Here is a 22,952-nt window from a genome sequence, read left to right on the forward strand (position 1 = left end):
TGTCGATGCACTGTTCGCCACTTGAGCAATTCTAAATGAATTGCTCATGCACAGTGCATAGGCTGGTTTTAGCGGGTCGTCGTTGGTGCGTCATCCCCGCATTCCCTGAGTTATCTTCTCAGGGGATCTGTTTGCAGATTTCCCCTTGTAAAAAAAAAAAAAAAAAAAAAAAAAACACTAAGATTTACGAAATACAAAAAATCTTGACCCTTGATTTTGTAAGTGCTTAAACTTTTGAATTAACCTTTCGGCTGTCGCGTGAGTTTTTGTAACGCGAGTTGTACTTTGTACAACACTCATAGTTTTTTATGTTCTCTTTCATCGCGATCTAGATTAATTGTAGAAAAACCACCAACAAAGTAGTTAAGGAGATCCAGAACTACAGTCAGGTTCGGAATTTTGCCACGACGCGGCGCTAGTTCGCATAAAAACTGTTATTTTGCAAATATCTCAGGAGCCTTACCACTTAGAAAGATGGTGTATTCGGTAAAATAGTTCAGTAGCTCAAGGGTTATCATAACTCTATAGAGGCTTTAGCCAGTCAGCGCCCAGAATCCTGACCACTTATAAAGACGGCATTTTCGGCAAAGTGGTTCAGTAACTTAAAAGCTATCATTGTTCGAACCAGTTGATTCAAAATTTTGCCACCAGGTAGCACCAGCGAACATGAAACTTTTATTTTGCGGATATCCCAGAAGGATGTCGTCTTCGGCAAAGTTGTTAAGTAGCTTAGAGGCTATCATAATTCTAGTGAAGAGATTCGAGATTTTGACACCAGGTTACACGAGTGAGCACGCAACTTTTATTTTGCAAATATCTCAGAATCTTGACAACGTAGAAATATGGCGCTAGTTCATGCAAAGTCTCTTTCTCACTAGCCATCTGGTGGCAGCATTTTGAATCATTTTGAAAATTTACTGAAAAATTTTGTCGAAGACGCCATCTTTCCAAGTGATTAGGCTCCTGAGATATTTGCAAAGCAAATGTTTCATAATCACTACCGCCACCTGGTGGAAAATTTTTAAATCAATTGGCTCGCACAATGGTAGTTATTGACTAACTGAACAACTTTGCCGAAGCCGCCATCTTTTTAACCGGACAGACTGCTGAGATATCCGAAAAAAAGTTTCATGCCCCTTAGCGCCACCCAGCGGTCGAATTCCAAATTAAATGAGGTATCATCAGATAGCGTCCAACCTTCGAAACAATACTTGTTTTTAATTATGAATCGTGGTTTACGGCTAACCAGCCGAGTGGAAGTTTAACAACTACCGAAAAGCTAAACATTACATAGTTGGGGCGCGTTACCACTACGCCATGAGAGGACTTATGAACGCAGAAGTTAACCTGAATTCGAAAGAGGTGCACTTTGCGAAAAAGGACCACGTGATTATTGAGCTGAAATCGAATTCAGGTTAAATTCTGCGTTCATGAGTCCTCTCATGGCGTAGTGGTAACGCGCCCCAACTAGAGATCGGGGAGTCGTGAGTTCGATTCTCACTGAGAAGACGTGTAACTTTTTCGCAAATCTTCACATCAATTTGTCCATCCCATCCAATTGCAAATTATATGTAATGTTTAACTTTTCGGTAGTTGTTAATCTTCGAAACAATTTGTACATTTTGGTTTGGTGTCGATGGATATCTTTGTTGCAAAATGATAGCACACAAATCACAACTGTTGTACAACATCGCCACAGCCCGAACTTTTATTGATTCCAGTCATCCTGAGATGTAAAATCAAGATTACCTTAAGAATAACCTGAGAACTTCTTGAGATTTTGTTTTGATTATCTCTTGAGAAACTTTTGCAATTTTATGAATTGATCTGATGAATTAACTAAATGGAAGAGAACTCACAAAATATTTTCAAACTCTTCTTGAAAATATGTTACCTTTTCAAAAATGAAATATGACTCTGCAGCCAACTTGAAATCGACACGGGTCATTTAATTAACTTTATTGCTGACCGAAACGTGCTACATTGATAAAGTATCTCACCAAAAGTCCCTAACGAGAACAAGTGTCACGTAAGTCCCAGAACGGCACACTTTTCGGAGCCCTAAGAAGACTTTGAACAAACTTTGTGTGCAGCATCAGGTGCAGTCCGGTTTCCTTATTTGGCCACCCACACTTGAACCATTTAAAGTTTTACAAAGTCACATATCAGCACCCTTCCTCGCCATAAAGCGGACCTTTCGCCATTCATCATTTCTCCGGGACAACTCACCATTCCGAGCAACTCAATTGAACGGATAAACTTTTTCTGTTTGAAATACACACCCTCATCATGGCAGCCGTGCTGCTTCTGCCTGGTAAGTGAAAAGCAGTGGCAAAAAAGCGGCCACGTGCTTCCCTCGAAAACGATAAGGTGTTACCCAAACCAAAACCGCCTCCCATCCGTGGACCAACTTCGGTGTAAGTGAAAAACTTTTCCCTCCCACCATCGCCACCAGCATGATCCCAACTTCGAAACGATCGGTAGCCAAGTGGGAAGGTAGGTAATGACGAATATACTAAAAAGTGCACAACGAGCGACGAAATTGTTGTTTGGATGGAGCCGGGAAATTGAGCCACTTTTTCCAACTTCCATCGCGCGCTGGGTAAAGGATTGTGCGAATCTGTGGCGGTGGAGGGCAAACGCGAGCAATTGAGTTGGGAAAGCTCGCCCATTAATAAAAGTGTTGAGCAAATGTTTGCTGGCTTTCTGTTTTTTTTTTCTCGCTGGTGGGTGCGAACGGGGGGTGCAACTCAAATAACACGTTTTGTGGGGGCGGTGCTGAGAAAACGCTATGCCGGTCGTCGATCGGAATACTTGAGCAGGAAGGACGATGAGAATTGAATTGAAGCTGCCTTAGGCTAGCGGACGGTTTAAGAAAACGATTCCATTTCCGTCGATTGAGGTTTTGCAATTGAATGAGTCGAAGGTTTTCGATTTCGGTCAAATCAGGGTCCTTAGACGATGAGGCGGATGATTGGGTTTTACCATGATGAGCATTTTTTTGTAGTGTTGAAATACTAATATTAGTTCATCATCAACGCTGATAAAAATATTTAAATTCCAATGTAATGTAAACTGAGGCATAGAGTAAAAATAATCCAAATTCATCTATTTTTACGGCATTTCGTTTAGTTTTCAACCAAAGATGCTTGAATGTAACATGATCGTGTAAATTTAAAGTGCATTTGATTGAAAAATAAGCGATTTATCGTTGACAATTCAGCTTCAATCTGAATTCCATCAAAACTTCACCAGTTTTTTATTTCTTTGAAATTTATTAAGAAATTCCACCAAGGAACTCTTTAGTTATTTCTGTAAGAGCTTCTACAGTGGTTTTTCGGATGTTTATCCAGGTTTCACTCAATTTTTTCAATGAAAGAAGTTCTATTAAATTGATAGATTTATCAAATATACAAGAATTTGTTTAAGTATTCGCCAAGAGATTTCACCAGCAATGTTGCCAGGGTTTTTTCTTCAAATTCCAGCAGATCCAAGCTTACCAATGATAATTCTTCAAGGGTAGTTCTTGTTTGTTTTTTTTTTTTTTTATATTACATTTCTTCCTCCAGACATTTCTTCCTTTCAAGATTTTTTTAAAATTCATCAATATATTTAAGTATAACAAATTCTTGTACGAGTTCCTAAGGCTTCATCAGAGTTGTTTCCAGGGTAGCTGCTGAAATTTTTTCACAGGGTTTTCCAGTTTCCAAATGCAAATCCATTAAAAAATATTGCCGGAAAGAACTCCTTTAGGTACTTTCCGCAAGCTTTCTTGAGCAACCTTTAAGGACATATCTCCATGAGTACCAAAATGGCCTCTAATATGGCACCTTACTTCCCCCTTCATTTTCCGCTCCCTCCTCCCACGCTTCTCACAGTGTTTTCGAGAGCGGTCACAAAAATGATTATTTGAAGTTACTAACCTTATTGTAGAGGGGTGGTTTCTTAACTAAAAGCATTCCATAATGTATTTTTCATAAATTACCGGTTCTTGAATACAAACACGTGGTTATTGCTGTGATGTGTGTTAAAAAATACCACGCACTACCGAATCACTTCTTCTTCACGCACCGAGATACTGTTTGCTGGCTTTTCGGTGCCCGTTCTAAAACTCACTTTTAATCGTATTTCTACTCACCGTGGCACTTCAAAAATCTAATGCAATACTTGAAACACTTTGATTTTTCGGGCATAATGCTCCTGGGAGCAATAAATCACTTATATTAGTCAATTTGTGCTCGAAAACAGCACCGGAACGCGAATTCACTGAGCCAACATTGTTTATGAATCGGATGCGCCGCTCTCTCTGATTGGAAGTGATGACAGTTTTTATGTTTGGAATTAAAACTTTTTGGATATTCATACACTTGCTACAACCACGTATTTTACAATTTCGTAACACTCAAAAGGTGTACAATGTCACAAGTGTTGCAAAACATTTTTATGCGTGAGAAAAACAATGTACGACGCAATTTAACAGCAAAAATAAATATAAGATATTATACAGTACAATTGACTGTAGAATTCATATGCATACTGATGGCAACTTTCTCCGTCCGTGAGAAGCGAGAGAAGAGAGGAGAAAACTGCCAAAAAAGTAAACAACACACGCATGGTGTGAAAAATGCTTATAATTTTGGTCAAAAAACATGTTATCACTACCAAATGAAATAAATTGTAATTTTGAGCTTTTATGAAGTTGTTGATGGATTCATACCGACAATAAAACTTTTGTATGAAACGTATGCTAGTAATGCTGCCTTCAGAATACTGTGGGTGGAGGTGTACATGGAACATGATGATTTATTTTTGGCCGACGCACATAACATTGTGCTCCGCCTTGTTGGGTGGCTCGAGAGGGTGCTTCAGCGGGTGGCTCGAGTGGGTGGCAACATTATGTTTACGTGCTCAATGAACTTTCACCTTAACGTGCGGTGGAATCGCTCTACCATACCATTTGCCTCCGGGTGATATGCAGTGGTACGAATGTGATTGGTTCCCAAAATCCGATTCAATTCATCGAAAAGCTCCGATTCGAATTGCCTGCCTTGATCACTTGTTATCGACTCGGGTCCACGTGGAACAAAGAGCCTCCGCCACAGAATTTGACGTCATATTCTCCAGTGGAACTGCTTCTGGCCACCGAGTAAATCGATCAATCATAGTTAGGGGAACTGTGGGTAAAATGAACAGGTTTGTGTTTTACGGTAATTATGCTATATATCTATGCAAAACATTGCACCATCCTGAATCCTCAGACTAAGGAACTATTTCGACAACTTTAGTGCCACCTAGAACTGTCACAAGCTGGAAAAGTAAACAAAAACTAAGTACGCCTCTCCGTTTTTACTCCTGGAATTTAAGGTTTTTATGACTAAAACCATCAAAAATCTATTTGACTGCGTAGCACATCATATCTTTAAAGTATTTATGATAAGTAGACGGAAATTGAAAGTATTATTATGTGCTAATTTTGTAGAACAAATGATTTGAAGATGTTGATTCTTTGGGGGTAAAATGAACCACTCGAGATGGGGGTAATATGAACACCATTGCAGGGTGAATACTACTGGATTTTATTACAGATGCCGAGAGTTTTCCGTAGAAAATACAAAGACATACATGGACAGCCATCCAAATGGTCGCGGCTAAACGTTCCATCGATTCCGGATCGTCCGTGAGATATGCATTGAACATGCACCAGATGCCGAGCATCATGCCACAACCCGTTCAATTTCAAAGGTGTTCATTTTACCCCCACTACATGTTCATTTTACCCCCAGTATATGTTCATATTACCCTCATTGTATGTTCATTTTACCCCCAAGTATATGTTCATATTACCCCCGTTACATGTTCATTTTACCCACATGTTTGGAACATTAACTCTGTGGAAAGAAATTTTCAAAATTATAATAATGTTGATAAAATTTTAATTCCATCACAATCTTTCAACTTGTTACATTGCATAAACCTCCTTTTTCAATTCTAAGCAATTGAAAAAAAATCTGGCAGCTTCATAAGCAAGATAACATGAAAATTGCTTAGGGTGTTCATTTTACCCCCAGTTCCCCTAACAGATAACGGAAACCATTAGATGGTGGTAGTGGACCTACTAGGTCTATATGTGGAATCGTGATTTTGGATTCTCAAAACTGCCAAGCGGGGAAACTGTATGGCGTGACACCTTTGGATGGGACACGCCTGGATGGGACAGACCATGTAGCTTTTCCATAACAGTGTGCCGATGTTTCAGGGGGACGTACGGTCGTACTTGATTCGAAATCGAAGTGTCGCAATATACAGGTGTTCGGCAATGTTGCAGATATATTTTCTGTAGTTTCATCGAAGTAGACGTTGATTTCAGCAACTGCTTCAATGGACCTATGCACGAGTTCACTAATTTGACGTTTGAGCGGTGCCAAATTCACTCGTTACCAGGGTCACGTAAATAACACGGCACCTCTCAAACGTCAAATAATGAACTCGTGCATTGATCCATGGACCGATGCACGAGTTCATTATCTGACGTTTAAGCGGTGCCGTGTTATTTACGTGACCATGGCAACGAGTGAATTCGGCACCGCTCAAACGTCAAATTAGTGAATTCGTGCATCGATCCATATCGCTCTCCTGATCCTTTGCGACTTCGTCGAAATTGACAACCGTGTGGGGAACGGCATCGATCCGGGAAAGTGCATCCGCTACAGTATTGTCCTTTCCACTGATGTGCTATATATCAGTTGTAAACTCGGATAAAAACCATAAATATCGTTCTTCGTGTGGCAGTCGAGCATTCGAGGTTGAGGATAATGAATGCGTTGGCGGTCGGTGATCGGTAAATATCGTGAAGGCACGCCCCTCCAAGAAATTTCGGAAGTATTGGACGGCCATCTTCATCGCCGTTAATTCCCTGCCAAAGGTAGAATATTTCCTTTGGGCATCGTTGAATTTCTCTGAGTAGAAACCTAGTGGCTTCCACGACGTCCCTTCTAGCTGTTGTAATACGGCTCCATCGGCCGTGTTAGATGCATCAATCATTAGTCCAAGTCGTTTTCCGGAATCTGGATATGACAGAAGAGCTGTTTCCGAAAGTGAATGCTTACAATTCTCAAAACATTTGATATTGTTGTCAGTCCATTGAATTTTACTCGTATCATTTTTCCGATTACCCAGAATTAACGCCCACAGGTCCCCTTGGATATTCGATGCGTGGGGGATAAATCGCTTATATACATTAATTAGGGCAAGAAATCTTCGGAGTTCACGCACAGTGGTCGGACGACCGAAATCCTGAACAGCTTTAACACTCTCGGGAAGTGGGCGGATACCGTCTTTGTTAACTACGTAGCCCAGAAATTCAACCTCAGTTTGGGCGAACTTGCTTTTCGATACGTTCAATACTAGAGTAAAGTGGGGCAAAAGTTCGAGTGGGGTAAGAGTTTCTTTTTAAGATTTCTAGCTCAATTCAAAACAAATGTTATAAATGTCATTGTGTTTTTTTTTTATTCTTTCGTTTATTTGGAAGGCTCATTCGCACTAGGCATAACGGAGCCGAAACGTTTTTAAATTTAATTACAAAATAATTAAATTGTATAACCCTGTCTTTTTAATTCCGCAATTCTTTGATCATCCTCTTCGATGTATTGCTGTCGGAGATCAAGATCATCAATGTGCGAGTACGAGTTGCGACGGTACCCTCGTGCGGCAGCGGAGGGAACATCAGAAAGGGCTGCGCTGCTATCACTTTCGCTTGACACAGATAAAGGTGGTGCAATACGTTTCGATACATGGTTGCTGGTGGTGTCTGAGTCGATTGAACGCGTTCGCTTTGGCTCCTGCTTATTGTTCGCTTGTTTTTTGGATTTTGTGCCAGAAGACTCCGCATTGGAGAGAGATGGCCATTGTTTGTCGGGAAGCGGTGACGAATTGTGATGCACGTTCGGTGTTTTGTTTGGACGCTCGTTTGCAGTGGATGCTGCCGCCTCGGAGCATCGTAGTTTAGGGTGTTCCTTACCTCCGCAGTTCCTACAGGTCCGAATTTGCGAAAAATAAGAAACATACGTCGTTTCTTGGCAAATGGTAATGTACGACGGGATAGGTTTCGACAATTTCATTCGTAGCACACGAACTCCGTTGCTGAGGCCTGGGAAGTAGCTCCTCCAGACATCGTTTCGAATTGATATTACTTCACCATACTGCTTCATGTTGTCAATGATTGTAACGTTTTCGATCTCCTCCGGAAGATCATGCACTTTTAGTTCGCAGTCCAAAAACTGCTTTATGTCGCCAATGCTAGGCCGCTTCGGAAGAACTGATGTGTCCAACACAATACAATTTCTTCGCATCACCGACATGATTGCAAGCAAAATAAACCACAAAGGAAAAAAACGCGTACTGTTCAGTCGAGAGACGGATAGCAACTCATGTCATTGTGGTTCGAATGATATTCAAGTAAGAAACTTTTACTCCAAATATCATAAAAATCGATTGAGATTTGTAAAAGTTATGGCTATTTGTTGTTTTTCGACGTGAATATTGTAATTTTTGGTCAATCTTTCGTTGCATGGACCCAATTGAAGATAAAATCTTTTTCAATATTTTATGTAAGGGCGTTTCAAGGCCTATCATAAGGTTCCTTTGAAGTTTATTAGATGTTGCATAAATGCTTGAATACAATTTATGGCCCATAGTGGGGCAAAAGTTCGAATCAGCGGGGCAAAAGTTCGACCCATGTATAAAATCACGGAAAATTTTGCAAATTGCTCAAAATCCACATATTATCTTCAAATTTAGTTATATTTGTCTGATCGTGTGAAAACTGTCACCAAAATTTTACATTTCCACTTAGTTTTGCGAAAAACTGCAATTTTTGAGTATATTGCAATTAACCCTGTTTTGGGCAATTTTTTGATGAAAATTTAGTGTATATTTTTCGGCAAACTTAAGTTTACGGCTGGTGTAAAGTATGCCTGTCATAAAAGGATCGATATTTTGGGTTTTAGCCAGCGAACTTTTGCCCCACACTAGATTCGAACTCTTGCCCCACCGGTGGGGCAAAAGTTCGATTAAGACAATCAATTTTAAAACTGTTATAACTAAAAATGGGTAAATATTTTGACACAAGTTTGTCCAGTATAATTATAGCCAATATGTTGAAGGTTCACTGTATGGTATTTGTTTTGTTTTAACTGCTATTGTTTTTCTGGAAACTTTGATAATACCACTAAGGTCGAACTTTTGCCCCACCTTACTCTAACCCATTTGCTTTCAGTCGTTGCAGCACTGTTCGAACGTGTAGGCGATGCTCCTCAATCGACGATGAAGCTACGCAGATGTCGTCGATAAATACCACCACAAAATCGAGATCTGCAAATAATTTGTCCATAAATCGTTGAAATGTTTGACTAGCATTGGTCAAACCAAACTGCATTCGAGTAAACTCGATTAATCCAAAAGGAGTTATTACTGCAGTTTTCGGAATATCGGACTCCTCAACGGGAATCTGATGGTAAGCTCTCTCTAAGTCTAACGTTGTAAATATGGACTTACCATTCAACGAATGTAGCATCGTAATCCAATGCTTGTGAAAGAAATATTAAACATAGACTGTTCGGAAGTTTTGTCAGATTTTGTTATTATTGTTATTCCTTTACGTGTTGATCAATGTCGCCTTGCCAAAAGGTTTTCATTGAATAACTTTTTTCACTAGTGTCGGATTGTTTCGCGGTCTTCGGCAATATTCTTCATCGTAAAAATACCTATCGAGATCTGTGTTCAGAATTTTGATAGAGGTCAATGGGCGACCTCTGGCGATTTTTCTTTGCAAAAGTAAGTTTTCCCATAGTAAATCCCATACAAACTTTGAACAGCTGGCGCTAAAATATAGTTTCTCCGATCAAGCTGAAATTTTGCATAGTTGTTATGGGACCTAAATGCAATCCAAAAAGTGGACTGGAGCGAGAATCTAAATTTTGTCCCACACTAATGGCCACTTCCACCAATGAACCGGTATTCGGAACAACCCAGCATGTGGCCAAGTCATCCTAAAACATTCGATCTTTTTTTATTTAGACTTGGTTTGCTAAATCATGAAGTTGATTTGTCGCAAGCCATGGACTCGACAGTAAAAAATAAAACAGGTTGTGTTCCACATAGGATGTAAAGCCATCGTAAGAAGGTGATCAAAACGATTTTCCCAAACACCAGCTGATTCAAAACTGCCTACTGACTATTTTGTTCGAGATCAGCGCAGCGAATTGTATAGTGTGACAGTTATGCGTAGAAATTCAACAATGGGACAAATTGACTTGGCTTGCTTTTCTTTGAGTTTCCGAACAAAGTTAATTTTTGGTGTGTGTTTTCTAAAACTGTACGTAAAAATAAACTGTTCAATGACCAAAAGTCAAAATGCACAAAAAGTAACATGGGACAATTATGCGTATAACGGCAGTATACACGGCAGGCTTTTTCGAAAAATATACTCTTTCCTAAACTTAAATATTTTCTATAAATAATTGTATCAACAGCTGAGTGAATGCTGGGTTGATGTGCATAATCCATGGAACTTCATCTATTAATCGATGTGGAAATTTATCCCAGAGGTTTGCCAAAAAGTGTAAATTACATTTTGCTGCATAATGTGATCTTCTTGAGAAGTAAAATTCCACCTGAGTTTTAATAAGAATTTGTCTACAATTGATCATTTTATTTATTTAATTACATTCTATAAGTAGCGTACAGTAAGTTCTCACACACACAAAAGCCGTAGCCCTTGTTTTCTTGTGAATGGCTTTTCACATATGGGTCAGGATGTTACAAGGTTTCTTATGCTTCCTCTTGACACGGATGTGCAACTAAGGTTGCGCCTCAAGAATCTTAAGAAACGCTTTTCTTTGAAAACCTTGAGCAATGTTTCCATGTCCCGTTTCTCGTACGGGACATGAACGATGGCCAAGGAGCAGATCGCACCCCATATTTGGTTTGGATTTCATTGGTGCGAGACGAGTAGATTCTTGGACTTTATGATCTTAGCTGGTATTGCAGCTGCTTCAGCTTGGTGGTCCTGTGACCTTTGTTAGGACATACACCGATTAATTATCGGAATTATAGACAGCTGAAAAATAACACATGATTAAGTTTGGATCAGTTTTCAAAGGTACCTTTGAGACTCACGAAAGCTGTTTGCTGTTACCAACATTATCTGGAGTGAAAACATTATCACGAGTTATACCTACACTAGATATGCGATTGACTTGTTGCATTATAGCCAGAGATGTGGCTGTAGGGGTTGGATGGATATTCAAAACTTTGCAGAGCTTCGCTTTAGACGAAAAAACTTTTTGACATAAATATTCACTACCGCGCTCAACTCATGTCGATTGATTTTGAGATCTAAGTAACCGTACATAATCTTGAGCAAAAAGCGAGTAACTCAAGCTTGCTCGGTGTTTAAAGAGTTGCTCTGAGCAAAGCTGTCCAGCCCCTTGGGACCACCCTTAAGTTTTATCGAAAACTAGCGATCAGTGACATAAAATTGAAATTCTAACGATGGGTGCCGATGGCGGCCTGGTTTCAGCGAGAATTGCTCAATACATTTATTACGAATTCTTGTCGGAATTTCTCCTTTTTTTTTTCACAGATTCTTCCAGTTTCAAAATGCGTTACAAAAATATCGCCAGAAAGAACTCTTGTAGATACTGTTCGCAATGTAAAAAAATATTGAAAATGCAATTTTTCATGATTTTTTCCAGAGATATTCGTACCAGAATAATTCCAGAGATTTTTTCAGTATTTCCTCCATAGCATATTATAATGATATTTGAAAACATTTCTCTAGTCCGCGTTATCCTGAGATTTGTTTCCAACAGTAATGCTTCCAAAAATTTCCTCATGCGATGTCGTTACAATATCCTATGAGTAATGTTCTTTTCATGCTTTTTTCTGTTCGAAATGAACCACTGCGATCTCTTATGGCATACCCGTGTCCTTTGTTTAAACAAACATGTATGTTGTTTTAACATGTATGTTAGAAAGAATAATGCTAAGCTATAAAACAATCATGCTAAAGCTGATACCCATCAAGAACTATCTAATTAACTTCCAAAGCTACTAAGAGCGTTGTGATCGGCACCACCATTCGATTGATATCAGTTTGATAGTGTAAAAGCTTACACCCCAATCAGTTCGCTACAGTTAAATCGACTTTCCTTGCTCTACTATGTATACTGTTCTCTTCAACTAGTTACCAGTAGGTACCAAATGGCTTACCCACCATCAAATGAGAAAAGTTTTCAATCGTCTTTTAGAATAAAGCCCGCAACAAACAGAAGAAAGGTGTCGTTTGTAAGCAGCCAAGGAGCACTAGATTATCGCCCTCGGAACAAGAAAGTCCCTTTAACAAATTGACCTCCCCACACCTGCAAAGGACAAAGTTCAATCAGCTAATTACCATCAGAATATCCGTCTCGCCGCATTCGTTCGGTTCCAGCTTGGAGGGCAGACGAAACTCCGAGAAGACAATCTGTGGAATCGACGTGGAAGTTGGTGGATTAGTGTGTCGGTTAGAAGAAAAAGAAAGTACACTGCTCTTACTTGGATCCGTTCCACACCTTGGCCGATGAATTCGTACAGCTCGCAGGTGGCCGAAGGGAACAGTCCCGAGCGCTTGTGGGACGGTGCAATGCTGCCATTTCGCCACTGGACGGAACTGAACGTGTGTGGTTTGCAGTGCGGTGGACCTGGAACGAGAAGAAGGAGAATGTACGTTCAAACTTTGGCTGGCTTGTCTTGGGAAATCTTTTCGACGGGATCTGTGCTGGGAAACTTCTGAAATCTCCGGCTAATCCTTTGAATAAGCGATAACGGTCGTCGTAAGCTCTTTCGTGACGAAACTAGTTTCCAGCTTGCAACAGTTCCGAGTCGAGCTTTTCGGAGACGGAATTCGGAGACACGCACGCAAAGGAGCGGTTTATGGGGTTGAAACTCTGCTTTGGATTAGATAATTTAATTAAACTGTGTAAGTTCGGGCGGGCTCCTGCTTGAAGGAAACCACTTTCAATTTCGGTGATCGTTGCTGATTCTGCACCCGTCCTCGTCTGTCACAGATTAGCATCTTGCGGTGGTGGGCGTAGTTGGCTTTGCGCTTTTCTGTTCTGCATGAAATGTACAAGTCCTACATAGTTGGCGCTGGCAAACATGAGACCGTTCGCTGGTTGCCACGGATAAGCGACAATGAAACTAATTTAAATAGCGTCAACTTTGTGACGAATTTGTAGTGAGTTTTCTTAATGTTGACAGAAACTTAGTGGAAGAACATGGATGTTATCTTAGTCACGTCGCCTTTATCGTCATCTTAGGAAAGAACGTATTTCCAACTCGTTCATCCAACCTTCGAGTATTCCAACTGTCAAACTTGAAATGGTCACTCAACTTCCGAAATATGAAATACTTGTCAAGGTTTTCCAAGCTTCTTTTGTCTGGCTTCTGCTTGCAAAAATAAATTTTTTAAAGTCACGGCGCAAATCACACGCTCACACATCAGTCAATCTCTTCAAGTCCCATTCATGATCTTCAATGATGATCCCCCCGTGTCAGTCGAACTTTACGCGTGTATGAGTTCTGTTCAAAGAGCATTCCTTTGCCACTGACGTTAATCCCATTTTTATGTTCTCGACCTCGCCCTCCCCCGATTTCAATGACTTTGGGAAAAAACCGGCTCCCAGAATAAAAAGAACGATTTTGATTGATATTACCGCAAAACACTCACTCTGAGGCAAACGCGACTTATCAAGGTTCTAAAAATACGTCGTTTGTTTATTGGTACTGAAATTACTTGTTCTCTCACACGAGATGTCGTCCCATCGCACCCTGATTCAGGTTTCGAGCGGTCGCAAAACAATCGCGCGTCTATTTTTACTCGGGTTCTACGCTATGCTTAAAATTATCATCCCAGAATTGAGAATGGGCAATACACTGACAGCTCCCTTTACGTGATATCTATTGAGGCGAATTACATTAAATAAATTCCATTTTATTTGGAGTTCAACGGCTTTCTAGAGTAAACGAAGAGCTCTATTTGGTACAGAACTCAAGATCAAGCATCATAACTTTCATTGTCTTCTTCTTCATATTGGCATTACGTCCTCACTGGGACAGAGCCTGCTTCTCAGCTCAGTGTTCTTATGAGTGCTTCCACAGTTATTAACTGAGAGCTTTCTTTGCCAAAGTGGCCATTTTCGTATTCGCATATCTTGTGGCAGGTACGATGATACTCTATGCCCAGAGAAGTCAAGAATATTTCCATTACGAAAAGATCCTGGACTGACTGGAAATCGTACCCAGACACCTTCAGCATGACTTTGCTTTGTAGCCGCGGACTCTAACCACTCGGCTAAGGAAGGCCCTATGACCCTTTACGTAAATGAAGGTACTAGTGTAATAAGAAAAGTACTCATTACCCATCATGTGCGAGGCAAGAAGCTTACTACCGTGGCTTTCTACGATTCGAACCCGTTTTTCTCGGTTGAGTAACAACCATCATCAGCCGGTAGGTACATTGTTTTGTACCGAAAAGAAAGAAATCTTTGAACCATCTTCTTCGTCGTCGTCTGGGAGATGCGTCATCGACCGAAAGACAGCGCGGTTTTTTTGTTTCGGTTATTGGCAAGATGAGCGCTTTCGATTTTCGACTTCTATTTATGGTCAAGAGGAAAGAGTCATGCGTTGGATGGTTGGCGTTCTGTGGATGTCCGGCATGATGTGATGTTTTCCGTGGAGATTCTTTGTTGTCCTGAAATAAGTCAGCGCTATTTCGGATGTTGACGATGATTGTTGTTTTGTAGATGATGTTCGGAGAAGAAAGGAAACGATTTTCAAAAGCGTTGAACTTGGATCAACAAATCATGTTGTCTTTTTTTCTTGTGTTATTTCAGTGATTCTACATTTATTCTGGAATATGATCTTTTTTCTATGCCATTGTTTTTCTTCATTGTTTTGAAAACAAAATCGAGGACTTTAAATTGAAAACTACTTTTCCCATCCATTGTTGTATTTTTTCTTCTCAAAAACTTCAAGCTTGTTGAAAACAAGATTTCAACTGTCTTTTGCAAACTATTAATATTGTGCTCTAAGTTTTACGTAAGTTAAGGTGAAGATGAATCGAAGCCAAACTCCGAATTTTCAAGAGCACAAATTTAGAGAACCAGACAACCGTTTGTGCTGAAAATATATCGCACTGGTCACTTGCTGGTGGTGAGTAGTGAGTTAAATTTTCAGCTCAAACGGTTGTCTCGTTCTCTAGATTTGTGCTCTTGAAAATTCGAGGTTTGGTTTCGATGCATCTTCACCTTAAATGCAGTTCACGTAACTAGTATATCAAAAAGGCGAGTAGAATAATCCTGAAGGGATAAAGACAGCCCTGTCGTCCTGCTTAGTCGCGCTTAGTCGACGACTAAGAAGCTTTTCTCAGGTTTGTTTTACAATTTTTTCCCTGATTCATGGAAAATATAGGAAGAGTGATTAATAGACTGATGCAAATTTTGGAATTTTTGCTCCCCTATGCTTAAACAATGTCAATTATGATGAAAATGATCCTCCCAAAATTTGAAGTGATTCGGAAGAAATTTGGTTGTGCACACACCATTTGAAGTTTATATGGAAATTACTATGGAAAAAGCAAACCTTTTGTGTTCAGTCCTCTAACTGCTCGTCATAATAATCTATGGGAAAGTGAACACACTTGTCTCATGTGAAAACTTCCCAGTTACAATTTTGCCGAAGACCACTTTTCGATGGGACGTAAGGATAGTTTGTTATTTTTGATGACAAAGTCTAAATCATGCTGAGATGATCATTTAATTACTTTCAGAGCAACACTGCTTTTTTGCTGTAGAACATAGTAGCCTGGATTACTTTGATCTATTCTTCCCGCCAGGAGCACCACTGTTGCCTGCCGAACAGTTGGTGAAGCATGATACATGTAAACCAACTTTATGATGATGAATAAAAATTTATCCTGAGGTCCAATCAAAAAGTGGTCTTCGGCAAAGTTGTAGCTGGGAGGATTTCACATTAGAAGAATGTGTTCACTTTTCCATAAAATATTATGATGAAGAGATAGAGGGCTGAACACAAAAGATTGGGGTTTTCCATAGTAATCTCCATATAAACTTCAAATGGCCTGTGCACAGTCAAATTTCTTCCGAATCACTTCAAACTTTGGGAGGATGCTAATTACCATAATTAAAAGCGTTTAAGCGTAGGGGAGCAAACATTTCAAAATTTGCATCACTCTAGTGATTAATCATTGCGAGATCATGTGCATCATAACGCCCTGTAAGACATCGATAGACATTTTCAAGCTATATCAACGCCCTGGAGTAATGTTACTTTACTATACGTAGACCAAGTGCATCTGAACGCCCTGCAAGGCATGAGCCCTGGAATAAGCTGACTATGATGATAAGATGCACTTTACCGCCCAGATGACATTATTTAAAAATTCCAAGATGTATGAACGTCCTGCAGATATCTGACCTTATCCTTCGTAGATCAGGTGAATCTTGACGCCCTGTAGGACGTCAGTTCAAAATTATAAGCCGTATCAACGCCCTAAAGTAATTCGACCTTATCCTAAGAAGACCAGATGTACTCAACGCCCTGTATGACATCAATCGAAATCAACGCCCTGGAGTAATTTGACTTTGTCTCACGTAGATCAGGTGCATATCAATCCCCCGAGGACATTAATTGAAAATTGCAAGCAGTATCAACGCCCAGGAGTAATTAATCCTAAGTAGAACCGGTGCATTCTAACACCTTGTAAGACACCAATAGAAAATTCCAAGCTGTATCAACGCTCTAGATTAGTTGAACATTATCCCACCATGATCAAATGCATCTCGACGCCCTGTCCGACATCAGATCGAAATCATAAGCTGCATGAACGCCCTAGAGTTTTCCAACCTTATCCCATGTAGACCAGGTGTAAATAACCCCCTGTATGATATCAATGGAAATTTGCTAGTTGTATCAACGCCCTGGAGTAATTTGACTTTTTCTCACGTAGATCAGATGCCTCCTGAAGAGAACGATAGCAAATTTCAAGCGTATCAACGCCATGCAAGCAATTTGTCCAAAGTAGATTAGGTATATCTTAATGTCCTGTTAGCCATCAATTTGGATTTATTATCTGGAGTAATTTTATCTTATGCTGCATGGATTAGATGCATCTTGACGCCCTGTAGGACGGCAAATTGAAATTATGTGATATCTCAACGCCCTTAAGTAATTTATATTTAATCTACGTAGACCAGATGCATCTTAACGCCCTGTAAGACATCAGCTTTGGCCACGAAGATCTGGCACCTCTTGACGCCCTGTAGGACATCAGATGAAAATTATAAGCTATAACGCCCTGGAGTAATTTGAGCTTATCCCACGTAGCTGCATCTCAACCCCCTTGTAGACATTGATTTAATGTCCAAGTTGTATCAACACCCTGGAGTAATTTGCCTTTATCCTAAGTACATCAGGTACACCAATATGTCCTAAGGACAACTATTGAAAACTCTAATCTGTGTCAACGCCCTGGAATTATTCGACCTTATCCCATGTAAACAACGTTTACTTGGCGCCATGTATGACATTGTTTGGAATTTCCGAGTATTTATGCCTTGAAGTTGTTTGACCGTAACTCAGATCGCCCTGAGTAATTATTTGATCTAATCCTAAGTAGACCAGGTGCATCCAAACGCCCTGAAAGCCATCAGTCGAAATTTCTAAGCTTTATTCACGCTCTGAAGTAAATTTGGCCGTATTTCATGTAGGGGAAGTGTACCAGTTATGGACATTTGAATCCATTAAAAATACGCTGAGGGGTGAGGGTTTTTTTGCTTCCACTCAGGCCTATACGGGTTAAGGAGTTGGATTTTTAAACTTAATGGAGCCTTATCAAAAAAAAAAAAATATATATATATATGGAATTGATCAAATTATTATGTTATGGGATAAGATATAAAGATATAGTGGCAATAACAGCTTGTACACTGTGATAAAACTGAAATCGTTAGAGGGTCCTAAAATGTTTAATTAAATCTTGTTTTTATTTAATAATGCGAAAGAGCATGCTACTGCAACTATTTCAGCAATTTTTTCCGCTCAAATAACGGCTATATCATATTTAAAATTTAATTTAAAAAATGTGTTCATGAATGAACCTTGACACTTTTGATCATGTTTGACGTTTGCTCAATCGACAAATAACACCACAGGGCATACAGTTTTAACACTGGGGTTGTTCCTATCGGACATTTCGGAAGGGACACGCAAAACAAAATACACCCAAAATTTGAGTTTTAGCCAAGGGGTGGAACAAAACCTTAAAAAACACAAAAAATGTTTTTTGAACTTAAACAAACATAGTGGTTCCCTATTTGGCCATATGCAAAATTTGGAGAGCTTTTACATTTTTAATCTTATTGAATGTAATAACATCAAGATATATCCTATATTTTACTGCCAAAAAACACAAAAAACTTTTCAAAATGTGAAGGCATTTAAGTTATTACGTATGGCGAAATAGGGAACCACCATGGCCATTAGAGTGGTTCAAAAAATCGTTTTTGCTCCACACCACTCATTCGATTCTAGATCAAATTCTGAGTGTCCTCCCAAAATTTGAGCTCAATCGGATGAAAACTGAAACTGCACAAGCCCTTTAAAGTTTATATGGGAATTACTATGGGAAAAGCAAGCAATTCATTCAATCGGTCATAGTGTTTGCCCATGTGCTCTTGGGGATTAGAACTACGTTGATACTGTGAGATACATTCATCTGCTACAACTTTGCCGAAGACCGTTTCCAAATCGGACGCCTCAGTAATTAGTTATTGATTTTAATCAAGTCACAAATTCTTCAGCAGTGCTCATTTAACTTCTGATCAGGCAACATTGCTGCACCTGGCGCGAAAGATAGCACGTACAAATCATGGCTACTATGTTTTACTGCATATAACCAGTGATGCCTGCAAAACAGTCCATTAATTATAGCCAAAGCTTTACAACTCATTCAAAAATCAATAACTAACTACTGGGGCGTCCGATAATCCCCAAGAGCACATGGGCAAACACTATGACCGATTGAATGAATTGCTTGCTTTTCCCATAGTAATTCCCATATAAACTTTAAATGGCTTGTGCAGTCTTAGTTTTCATCCGATTGAGCTCAAATTTTGGGAGGACACTCAGAATTTGATCTAGTATCGAATGAGCGGTGTGGAGCAAAAACGATTTTTTGAACCACTCTAATGGCCATAACTGGTACACCTACCATATATCATGTAGATGCTGTTAAGCTGTATCAAAGTCCCTGTGTAACTAAATACTACTTCACATAGATCTTCTCGAGAGCATGCTAACGCCCTAATATATTCCGGAAATATTGTTTCACCTTATTCAGCATAGTTCTACGTAAGATAAGGAAATATTATTCCAGTGAGCTGATATAGCTGAATATATGATTGTTTTTTGGACAACAGAATGCACCTGATACCTTGAATTTATTATAATCATTTAATAAATTTATGGTACAATTATCTGGATAAATATTTAGAAAAAAAAAAGAAACGTAGTCATTAAGACTACGGTTGAAAAATGTGTGTACAAGAACCAAATAACGTGGTTTATGGACAGAATTGCTTCGTAGGACATCAAGGACAATTTCTGGGTCAATCCAGATAAGTCCGCGTCGGCGACAATGAATTGTATACAATTGAAGGCGACCCAAATTCGTACAAGAACGCAGAAGACAATAAACTCTTGAGTAGGAGTTGCTTCTATATCTCGTTTGATTTTTGATCAAATTGTGGCATGTAATTCAATATAGTATTAATGAAAATTAAATAGAATTATTTTGCAGAATGTGTCAAGAAATCTGGAGCCTCCTTGAAGTAGATATGCATTTTACTAACCAATTTTTGTATGGCGCCAAATTAAATAAAGGTGTTCAGAAGTTACAACGGTATGACCTTTAATAAGGGTTTTGGGAATCGTTACGGAAGGTATTACGAAAATATACGATCTCTTAAAAAAATCGCTAAACAACTAAACAGGAATCATAATTAATAGTTATCATCTCAGTTTTATAACAATATTGTTCAAGTAAAATATTGTTGTTGCGACAGGTGACGATTTTCGGAGATCCAAAGAGCGAAACTCGTTTTTTATGTTGTGGAGTTTGCTTTTAGCTGCAATTTGTATTAAATTCATTAATTATAAGTTCAAACATAGTTTTAAGTAGTTTTTAAGGCATGAGTAGTTCATAGGTTTCAACATTAATTAGATATGCACATTTTAAATCCAATAACTTACATTTTTAGTCCGTTTTATGTTTTAATCCTGTCCAACTATCTCTACTGTATATAAATTTTACTAACAAGTGAGATTTCTGTTCAACTAATCCGTGTGTGTCTTCTATGGTGTCTATTTCACTACTGACTGTGTGTTCCTAAGCGATCGACTGTATTGTAGATGTGTTGTACACTAAAGTGTTTTTCTCCCTTCTGTTGGCAATCCGCACCCCAAGGGAAATAATTAGGAAGATACGGCGCCGTCCTGAACAATTGTCCATATAGTTTTGAAAGATTCAGTGCCTGCTGAAATTGACTGTTGAACTGATAAGAGGAATGAAAAGTTTACTTCTAAAACTGTTACATTTCTTTATTTTTCTGTTCTTTGCGGAAATAAAGCGCCAGATTATAACAACAATATGGTTGCTATTCTTTGTATGTTTGGGCAGCTCTTGTGATTCAAATAAAATTAAATCCGTTTCTCTCTATATAGGTACAATCATAAAATTGTATGAATAAAATAATTCAATTGGCATAATTTAAAAATACTACAAATTTTACAAGCTGGAGGAAATCAACATGGCGGAGGCATATTTCTCTTTTTATTTTATTGACAAATGCTATTTTTTCATCATGAAAACATAAATAAGAGCATTACGTTGCGATTTCGTTTGGCATTGCCTTTTGTACAAAAATTTTCTTGAAAAAACTCTGCACAAGCCTAATTATTTTTTTTTTTTTCGGTTCTTTTCATTATCTTGATCATGCTTGTAATTGATGAAATCATGAAAATTGGTATGATAAGATATCGGAATGATATTTGAATTAAAAAAAAGTTTAGAGATGTGACTTAACCCAGTATAACTTATATCAAATTTTGTTTGTTGTTTACCTGTTTAGAATTTTGTTCAATACTAATCATAGAAAGAATTGAAATACAGAATGATGTTCTAATCAGTTGTAGTTATGTTTAACAAGTTCAACCAACCACGTTTTGATTAGTTAACACCGGTATTAACACGTAGCAGCCTTATTAAAATTATCGAATTATTTTTGAAACCAGTAGATTTAAACAATATTAAGTTGCAACTCCAAGAACACGTGCAGAGGACGAAAGACTTATAGCTCCACATCTCCAGAATATAGAAAGGAAGATTGGTAGGTTAAAATACAACAAGGCCGCTGGATTATATATTTGTTATTCGCCTGTTGTTGCAGAAATACCGGGAGTACAATGTATCCACACATCATTATACATATATTGTTCATCGATTTCAAATCAGCCTATGATACGTACGATCGAGACCGGCTATCGCACATTATGCAAAAATACAGTATTTCTGGGCGAACTGATAATATTGATCAATATGATGATAGATCGAGTGATGTGCGTTTCCCGAGTATCAGGGTCAGGGACACCCTCGAGTCTCTTCGAATCTCGCTGTTCAACATTGCTTTAGAGGGTGTGATAAGAAGAGTGGAAATAAGCATTTTCATGTGATAGGTCCGTCTATGCAATAGCTTACATAGGTGGAGTTGCGGTGCAAACACGCTGTCATCTCCATAGAAGAACTGTCAAATTTCTGAGTGAGCTGATTTGAAACGACTCGTGAAAAGGCCTACAGACATGAGTGGTACGATCTTTCGAAAGTACGTTCAGCTACTTAATTTCGCCGAATACATCACCATAATCGGTAAGGTAAATAAGTAATTTACAACGTATCGATTTGATGGAATTTGTCCATATAAAATTATGTCTCTGTCTTAGGAGGGACGATGCGCTAGAAGAATAAAAAATGATTGAGATTAATTATGTTGTCTGTTTGATAAATTTAAACAGCTTCATGTTTCTTGATCTCAAATTGGACATTAGAAACGACCTCATAAACGCCTTGGAGTAGTAGCGCCCTCTGAGCTATAGTAACGTACCCCAAAAAAAATACAACTAAGTAGCTCAAATTTTACGACGACAGGGAAACTTGTTTTCGGATAAACGTGAGGTGATTGAAAGTTAAAAGTGGTATCCCTTTCGAACATCCAATCTGCAAACAGACGGAGTGTGGAAGAAAAGTAGTAAAAAAAAATCAAAAATAAAGTACACATTAGAAAAAAAGTTTGTTTTGGCTGCCCTGACGCATCTTGTGCCGAATAAAACACGAACAAATAACAGCCTATACTAAAAGAAGGAATAATTTCTGGTTCCTATCAAGTACTGAAAGTTTCGGCCTAATGACCCATTCGATCTAACGAGCTTCGGCCTAATAACCCATTCTTACGTACTTTGGCGTAATGACCTTAAGCTTTGTGGTCTATCGAATATGCTTTGAATAACGTTTGACCCAAAACGAATTATTTATTATTTCAAAATAGACTCATTTTTCTAGTAATTCACGTTTTCTTCCACTTCTTTTTATTTTTTGGCATTTTGTCTCTTCGACGTTATGTCCTTTCGACGTTTTAGAATCCGATTTTTTTTATCATCTATCATAAATTATCAGTTTATCTGTGTCGAATGGTTGTTGCATGTGCTACATATCGCGGTAACTGGTTGGAGCCTAAACTGAAGTCCCTCCCTCAATAGGTAGATATCAAAATTCCATGTCC

General features: G+C 38.8%; 1 protein-coding gene across 4 annotated transcripts in view; it reads right to left on the bottom strand.

The window, feature by feature from the left end:
• LOC5568377 (cubilin) overlaps positions 1-22,952 on the bottom strand; it is a 245,578-nt gene that overhangs the window by 73,746 nt on the left and 148,880 nt on the right. For all 4 annotated transcript variants that reach the window (XM_021838243.1, XM_021838241.1, XM_021838242.1 and 1 more), the window contains exons 3-4: positions 12,595-12,740; positions 12,452-12,523 (exon numbers count right to left, since the gene is read on the bottom strand). In XM_021838243.1, the coding sequence (XP_021693935.1) occupies positions 12,452-12,523; positions 12,595-12,740 (218 nt within the window). The remainder of the gene's footprint in view (positions 1-12,451; positions 12,524-12,594; positions 12,741-22,952) is intronic.

Source organism: Aedes aegypti, chromosome 1, assembly GCF_002204515.2.
Source record: "Aedes aegypti strain LVP_AGWG chromosome 1, AaegL5.0 Primary Assembly, whole genome shotgun sequence".
Taxonomy (NCBI): Eukaryota; Metazoa; Arthropoda; class Insecta; order Diptera; family Culicidae; genus Aedes; species Aedes aegypti.